Here is an 8,997-nt window from a genome sequence, read left to right as displayed (position 1 = left end):
AGCAGAGCAGAGCAGAGCAGAGCAGAGCAGACGAGGGACTGGCAGAGCGGGGCGCGGTGCTCACCCGGGCCGGCAGCTCGCCGCAGCCTTCGCGCTGGGGTCGTAGGGGGTCGCAGTGAATCACCATCCACTGGATTTCGAACTGGCAAAGGAGATATAAAGATCATGTTAATTCGGATCAGGGAGGCACGCTGGCCGAGGGTGTAATAGGAGGGACACTGGTTGGGTGACGGAATGTTTCAAAAAGTAGGTATTTAGTGATAATAGCTACGGGTGACTCTGAGAGCTCAGGCCAAAGCGGTGCTTCACCCTGCAGTCCCCCACCCTTACCTGTGAAGCTCTTTTAAAGAAGGGCGTAAACCCGCCGAAGGATTTAAAGAGAAGGAGGGATTTGTCAGGTGTCATTTTTCATGTGTTCTTTATAACCACATGCATTTTTTCCTCATGCTATATGATGGTTTTATTAGACACACAGAAAGATTTTTCTCTAAGTGGACAGTTGTGTCCAGGAAGAATGATAGGTCTGAGGACAGAAACATGGCATCGCATGAGAAGTTCGAAAAACAGTATCATACGCACATTGGCAACAGCCTGCAACTGAATAATACACATCTGTGAAATTTCACATCTTTGAACTTTTGTATTTGCACTGGAAAATGACAGAGGATTAAGGCAACCCTCTTCTCATAAACTGCAACTCAAACTCACTTGTGTTATATAGATAAAAAACATATCCTCTGCTGAAAGGTACTGAATAGCTCAAGCATACAGTTTCAGAGGTATATCTATTGATATATAATGCATTACATGGAATTTTAAGTACCAGAAGCATATTAAATTGTACATATTAATTGTATCCAAGTTTTAAAGTCTTGGATTGTTTTCCCTTCCCATCACAAAGTATTAGCTTAGATTACAAACCACTAATGAGTGCTTTATCCAGAGATTTCCCAGTTTGATGATAAAATTTAGAGGCTCCTATTCCTTTCTTTTTGTTATAGATGGCTGAGGACGTGGGGGAAAACATGGGTTTGGGCGATTTTTTCTTGTTACAACATAAAGCCCTGGTATGGAAAAGACTGGTTTCACTTCTTATTTCTTTGCTGCTCTGAGTCTTTCCTCTTATTCTATTGAGCTAAACTAGCTCCCCACCATCCCTCCCACAACATAATGTCTTGGTGCTTCCTGACTGTTTTTTGTGCAGAAGGCGGACTGTCATTCTCTCCCACCACCATCCTTACGTTGATTTAGTGGCATACTGACTGCTAGAGCTAATAAGTGCTTTGAGTGTGAAGTCCTTTAAGATCTCTGCAAGACACTCACATATCCACAAGTTGATTTTCTGGGTTTTTTCTTTTGCTTTCCCCTTCACCACTGCAGTGCTGCCACTCCTGAAATCCTATCACATCTCTACTGTTCTGTTCACTTTTCAGTCATCACAGTTTCCAGAGTGGTGAGACTAGAGAACAAAAGAGGCAGTACCCTAGTTTCTTTTACCTGTTATCTGACACCACTATCCTTGTGCCAATTCTCTACCTCCTTTATCCAATTCTCATTTTAAAACCTTTCCCAGTCCTTAATACTAGGCAACTGAATGTCATAATATACACATAAAAGAACTGAATGTATACTATAATTTAATACTAAAAGGCAGCCATACAATAATAAAAATAAGAAGGTATCTGGAATCTGAAGATAGGGATTCTTAAAGGGGCATTAAAAATAAGACCAAATGATACCTACTTGACAATTTATTTCATATTGTACAACTAGATTCTGAGTCTCTGCATTATTCACCTCTGAAGCTTATTAGCAGAGAGAAAGAAGTCAATAACTGGCTCTAAAGCAGTTTATAATCTATTTCTGATTTAAATAATCTCATTTAAATTAAGATAGATGTGGGTTTGAGTGAAGAATTTCTACTTTTTCAGTTTGCTTGTTTAATATGAAATTAAAATTATGTTAAATGATATTAAAATGTATAAGTCATCCATTCAGTAGCTAGGAAATGTCATAATTGAGGTTGCCTGCACAAATTTAATCTGTATGTAATCTGAAATTCTGTAATTCCACACTTCTTTCCTTAGAAAACAAGACAATTTCCTTACAAGACAGAATAAACAAGGCCGTGGAAATGGTTCCCATACTGCAGAAACTGTAAGTTTGGACGTAAATGGGGCAAAAGGTGGTAAAAAAAGAAAGGATGTCTTTCCTTGTGGAAAAGGCAGGCAGATACCACCGAATGAGCATGCTTTTGCTTCATAATTCTTCTAATAGTACTGACAAAATATCTGAATCAGAATAGCCACACTAGAGAATATTCTGCATGGGCCTGGAGGAAGGAATTGGTTGCCTGAAATGAAGTATCTGGGTATAGGTTGTGTAAAAAGGCTGATCGGCAACAACTGTAACTGAAATCAATTGTCTTAAGCTGTACTTTCAACTTAAGACATGGTACAAGATCTGTAAAGACTGAAAAAATTACTTTTAAGACATACCACCAACAGCCAATATCTGCATTAGCACATTCTGGCTTTATGTAGATAATCCTTACCTCTTTTTTGTCTTCTTGTGTGTGCATGTGTCTGATTTTGGCTTCTGTACTGAGGTGAGAAAGATTTGAGATGATAGAATGCTAATGACTCAGTTGTGTTAGACTTTGTTGCATGATTGTCCAAGTGCCAATATCTGTGTCTTAAGAGAATACTTTTTAAGCTTAAGCCCAGTTTTTCAACTTTGAACATCAAGAGATACATCTATTAATGAGGTTTTAAGGTGTGATTGCTTGCTCCAGTGGGAACTTGGATGAGTCCAAGTCCCAATGAGTCCAATGTTTTTGAATGGCCAAAAAATCACTTTGTTTTGTTCAAGATGGGATTTGAGTGGTGAGCATTAAGTAAGGCCTGGTACTCTCATGAGTCTAAGACACACAAAGGAAGTCAGAATATATGAAGCAGTCATCCTACTCAGGAAAAAAATACTATCATAATCTACAAAACACTGTACCATAATGTGACTGTAAAAGGAGTTGAAATATTTTGAAAATGCAGCTTTGACATGTCTTAACTCACAGTTGCTTAGTCAGAGAGCGTTATTTTTTAGAAAGCTAAACTGTGGTTGCTCTGTAAAGTTTTTGCTTAGCGCTTTTGTTACTGTTTTGAGGCTATATAAAGCAAAAATTGAGATAAAACCTGTCTGACTTCTTTAAAACAAGAAATAAAACTCCTTTGTTGGCAAGGTAGTAAAAAGTGTGACTGGCCTCCCATTGATTTAGGAGAGGTGAGAGAAGGGCAAATATGCCCTAGCCTTGCTCTCAAGGTACCTTTCCCCTCACCAGTATTTCACAATGATCTTGTCAACTGTGTTAAGTTGACTTAAAGGATGCCATTATTTTGAAGATGTCTCAAGCAGATGTTCTATCAATATCTGTACAAAGTGTTATTAAGGACAAAGTACAGGCACAAAGTTCTCAGAAATGAACCTCAGATAAATCAGGGGTAATTACAAAGCAAAGCTATCAAATGTAATCTTTTAAGAACCATGGTGTTTAAGACCCATAGGCCAGTATTTCCAACATCCATTTTCCAAGATTCATACAGGACTTCTGTTTCATCTTAATTTGTTAGTTAGCACATTCTTTTGTCCTCTAAAGTTCTAAGGAACTGCCTGCAAATGCCCACAGCTTTGCACATCTCAGTATCATCTATGCAGTTCACTTGTCTTATTAGTACTTTAGATGAGGGAGTAGAAGGTTAAGTGAGATGTATGTGAGACCTAAATATCCAGGGTAGTATTTCCTGTATAGCATCAGTCTCAGGGAAGCTTTTAGCAATACCATAGGCTTTAAGGAAAACTGTGACTCTCATGTCAATGATATCCGTGTTTGTTCTAAGGTGAGTCTGCTATGCACTGTACTTTTAAGTGACCAAGAATAAGCCACACATATTTATACTTATCTAATTCTACAGCTGTTTTAAACACGTTTTATCCATTTTCCTATACCTCTCTAATGGATTTTTAAAGCATCTCTTTCCTTGCATCTTTTTCATGCCATAGATCAGTAGAGCGAATTCTGGTATTATTTGACTTTCGATAGCAAGGGTTCAGCCTTCTGAATGTGAGATTTCAGAGAGTGAAAAAAATCTGAGAGGTAACTTTTTATGGTGCACGGACACAATCTGTTCTATGGTGTAAATTAATCCCTATTCAGCAAATACTGATCAGCAGTTTCCTCTTAGACATTAAAAGTCATGTAGCTGCCCTGAACTACTTAGCAGCATTACATGTCAGTTAAACAATAACCAAGAATCACTTCTAGCAAAGTGCTTAGTGTCTATTGTAAGAAAATCTGGGTACCGCCTCTGAAATTGAAGAAACTAAGGCAATTTCTATAATTTCACAGCAGTTAGTCTTTGAGCAGTAAGTAATGAATTGGCCTTACCTTTCTACAACAAACACATGATTTAGGAAGTAAGTTCCTTTTCAGTTTTGAAATGATGATATATATTGTATTGCTTAGAGTTTATAGTGAATTATTTTAATTACTTTTAGATAAAAAGAGCTATTTTCTTTTTTATCTAGAAAAAGATAAATGCAGCTGTAAATCTGTATAAAAATTTACCCTCCATAAAACATTCCAAAAATCCTGGAATAAATCTTTGTAAAGGCTCAAAGGCAAGCTGTAATTTCTAATGGCACTCTATCTATTACTCTTCTAGGCAATCATAGTAACAACAAGCAATAAAGAATCTCTTCTAAAATGACATGTATTACAGAGCATCTATAAGAAGCTGACCTATTCTGCAAGATAAAGATAGCACTCAGAATACTGAAAAAAAAAAAAAAAAAAGAAGAAACACATAATTTATGTCCTTTAAAAATTATAACATGGCAAGTAATATACTTTAACAATGCATGGAAATAAATTAGAAATTGTGCCTTGGGCATACTAAATAATCGAGACTACTAAGATGTTTAAACTGAATTTAGTCAAGCGAGTTGAAGGATAGCCTAGAATATACCCAAAGATAGATTTATTTACTCAGTTTCAAGAGAAACTAAATACACAAACTAAACCAGAGACTTTTGCAATATAAACAGCCAGTTTAAAATTACTAGTCCATCACATTGTCTAATTTCTTTATCTTAATTTCAGAGAGTGTCTGCCTACATCTACATTTTTATATCAGGTTGGACCACTGCCATTGTCAGTTTTGGCTTCCTAGTGCAGGCCATGAAATATACTCTAGTAAGTCCTATGTCAAACCCACAGTTCTGTCTGAATTAAAGTGTGTTTTTAGACATCCAAACTTAGTTTAAAATGTAATGTGATGCTTCTTACTCGCCTTGGAATTTGTTCCAGGAGGGTATTTATTTTTGGGGGCTTGGGGGGGGCTGTGTTGGCTGGTTTGGGGTTTTGTGATTTTTATTGGGGGGGTTTTTTGGTTAAAAAATGTGTATCATATTCCTGTTTAAAGGTCTACCTTATGCATAGATTTGACTTTTCTTTTGCCCTCATAAAATACACTAAATATAACTGAATATTCCCAGAAACATGCTAAAGGTGTAAACAAATATTTTGTGGTGAACTGTAGAAACAGCTTAATTCCATTTTGTCCTTTCATCCTTGAAGAAGGGTGTCCTAGACTTACTGTAGCTTCACACTAGTGTCTAATGATGTACATGCTTAAACATATATGAGGCAGAATTTAACGCTAGACACTCTTACCCCACCAGATGTGTGAAGAGTCTAAGGTAATCAGTGTTCCTAGTATCTTGCTAAAAAGAGCAGGCCTCTGCAAAACATGGGCTGGAGAGAAAGTGGGATAAAATTCCTAATTTCCTCTGCTGTTTTTCCTTCTTTAATCCTAGCCAAAGGTCAGCCAGAGCACCAACAGAGAAGGCGGGGAAGCCAAAGTTCTTGCTGAGGTGACCTTAATACCTCATCTTTCTCCTCGTTTGTAGGCTGCCATTTCAAATCACTGCTCCAACAGACAACAGGAACCCTCTTTGTTTTTAAAGGAATGACTTTGTGTTTAGCTTGGAAGCATGGTTTACTGTAGCACTGTACACCAGGTGTCGTAATACTAGTATGTTAATACCTATAGCTCTCTGTGCATTTAATCTAAATTCCTTTCCAAAGAGAAATACAACATTGAGGTAGATTTTTTTCATCCTAGTAACATGCATAGAATATGTAATGCTTTCATCATTCCATCCATACATCCACCAGCATCCCCCAGACCAGTTAGCAAAGCTAAGACACGTATACAGCTAATCCTTACGTTATCAGATCCAGATGATTACTTCCAAGTGATATTTTTAAAGACTTTGTTTTTTTCCAACAGAATTAGTATAAATTTACAGCTGTTTATATTTTCTAATCCACATCTATAGCAGCACACTAAGTAGCCACTTTCAGACACCTGGGGCAGCTTTCTGGCATAATTTTTCAAGTGCAATATAGTAACCTCTACATACAGAGGTGATGAAGCGTAAGATGCTGCTTTTTTTGTAACATTTCCCCTGTCAATTTTATACCATGCTGCTTATCCTGTGGCCACTTTCTTCGCAGTCAACGTGAAATATAGTTAAAAGATTCTATTTCACCACTCTTTTTATTTCAAAGTTCAAGAAAAACTTCAGTGTAAGGATGTGGAAAATGGCTGCACTATGTTAACTATCTTATTATTCCTTTTTACCATTCAACTTGTTTTGAAATGAGTATCCTATAGGATAGGATATCCTACATATATATATATAGGATACTTTTATACATATACACACACATTAACATTCATATTGTAAGTTCCTAATACACTTATAGAGGAGCCTTGGAAAAGGAAACAGGATAATATATGGAACTTTGCAATGTTTTCTGCAATTTTTTCGACTGTGTTTTGAAACTATTTTCTTTTAATCTACAGATTGAATTGAGAAATAGCATTCCCAAAGTCTTAAATGTCATTTAGTGCTACTGTGGGACAAAATTGTCACATTATTCAGCATCAAGTGCACTGTAACTCATTAGCTGAAAAAACACTAATCAAGAAAACACTTTGATGGATGTCTGAAATCCAAAATGCAGATGTGACAGATAAAGTTGTTGGGGTTTTTTTGTCAGAAATTACAGGTATATCCCTTTGTATGTGTTTTTTCTTAATCACTCATCTCAGAAACAAAATCAGATAATCAAATAATAAAATCCCTGAGGTTTTCCATATTAAGTTTTCTTCATTGAAAGTCACAAAACCGTTCTGTATTTACCATACATATTCAGTATTTGCCCATTAAAATGACTTTCCTTGCAATGTAGTAGCATGAAGAGGGTATCTTCAGCATTAAATCCACTAACAGGATATAGAATAAGTATTTCACTGCCTAGTCTTGCTATACAGAATAAAGGAGCACTCCATGGTGAGTTCAGGTGTCTACTACAATGCACACATAATAGGGCTAACAAAGTGGTTCACAGCAGCCATGAAATGGGAGCTGGGATGTCCTGAGCTAGCCACGAGAAGCTATTGTGGAAATAGTGGGTTTTATCTCAGCTCTGTTGAGACCTTCACTTGGACTGCATCTAGTCTCTGATGTTACTATACCATAAGAGTCATAAGAGTCATAAACGAAAGGCTCACTGTCTACCCCAAGTCAGTCATGTAGTACCGAGATTTAAGTGTGGGCTCACTTCCTCCGTGAACATCAGAGTATATCAAAAAGGTACTCTGTCAATCTCCCTTACAGGAAATATTCCCTTTCTACTAATGATGTAAAGTATTTGTTCTGCCAGTGAGACATTTAATTATCTCTAGCTGATGGTCTGCACACATAGGAGAGGAGTTCCAGTTCTTGCTCAGCAAATGTTTTGCTCTCTTTTGTGTGAGGTACAGCCCACAAATCTGTGTCCTGAGACTTCCTTCTAGATCAAGCTCCACATATGAGATAAGCAGACAAACACCCAACTGGTACATCCAAACAGAGCAAAATCCATTGACAAAAGTGTGGATGTCTGAGAAATTTCACTATTGAAACTTAGACATAAGTCATCTGGGTCATCTCTTACCTTACATAGGTATATGTGCAAAATTTAAGAATCAAAGCTAGTACTTACGTGCCATGGAGCTGTTATTTTCTGCCATTTGTGTTTTCAGAAAACATTTGAAGATCCATTCCACAAAAAATTGTTAAGTGTAAAGATCCTATAAAACAGTTTTTGCAGTAATAAAAGATTTTGGAACTTACCGGAACTGAAATTTGAGGATTATTTTTAAGTTTTCCAATCACAGCAAAACCATCAATGCTGATTTTTGCTTTTGGTTTTATGTTTAAGGATTCTATTTTAATACAGTCAATAAAAAGTGTGACACTGTTTGCTTCCACGCTGATCATAAGCTTGTGCCATTGGGAGTCAAACAAGAAGGGCAAATGCAAAAATGATGCAGTTTGGAGGCTTCCATCTGCTGCTTTATAAGAAAACTCAACACTTTTCATTTGACCATTAAGATTCACTCCAACTTGTTCTTTTCCTGAAGAATCCTGAATCTGCCAAATAGTCCAGTATTTCTGAAGTGTGGCCCCAGTCATCCGAAAAGTAGTTAGAAAGGAATATTCATCTGGCAGTCCATTGGAATATATGGCACTGTGTAGGATCAAAATACAGTAAATTTGTTGTGTATTTGTTCTGAAAAGCTCCACACATCACCACAGGGTAACGAGAAACAGTTTCTCAGTGGAACCATATTTCAGCCATGCTTTTATCAGTGCTCTTCCTCATGCAGAGTCCCGAAATGGGATGTCCTTTTGAGTCATTAGTGTTGCTAATGGCAACAGGAACTAGTTCAGAAATATGGACCCTTCCAACATTGTACAATATTTATGATAACCCTTTCTAAGTGTAATGGATGGAGCAATAGCAGACTCCTACTTCAGATTTAGAAAGCTTATCTGACAATTATGCTATTTCCTACTGTTACACTTACAAAATCAATCAACATAGTG

The 8,997-nt window shown here is 37.0% G+C and overlaps 1 protein-coding gene across 1 annotated transcript; it reads right to left on the bottom strand.

Moving 5' to 3' along the window:
* Positions 1 to 64: 64 nt before the first annotated feature.
* On the bottom strand, positions 65 to 8,641 carry LOC104413311 (collagen alpha-1(IX) chain-like; the record flags this gene model as incomplete). Its single annotated transcript, XM_010024258.1, has 2 exons — positions 8,242 to 8,641; positions 65 to 142 (listed from the first exon to the last, which is right to left on the bottom strand). Coding segments are annotated over exons 1-2 (420 nt in total), but the record flags the coding sequence as incomplete, so codon positions are not given.
* Between the last annotated feature and the right edge of the window lie 356 nt (positions 8,642 to 8,997).

The sequence above is a fragment of the Nestor notabilis genome, unplaced genomic scaffold (genome assembly GCF_000696875.1).
Source record: "Nestor notabilis isolate BGI_N333 unplaced genomic scaffold, ASM69687v1 Scaffold30551, whole genome shotgun sequence".
NCBI classification, from domain to species: Eukaryota; Metazoa; Chordata; class Aves; order Psittaciformes; family Psittacidae; genus Nestor; species Nestor notabilis.
Note: the sequence above shows the minus strand (reverse complement) of the source record. Positions and strands in the feature narration are given on the sequence as shown.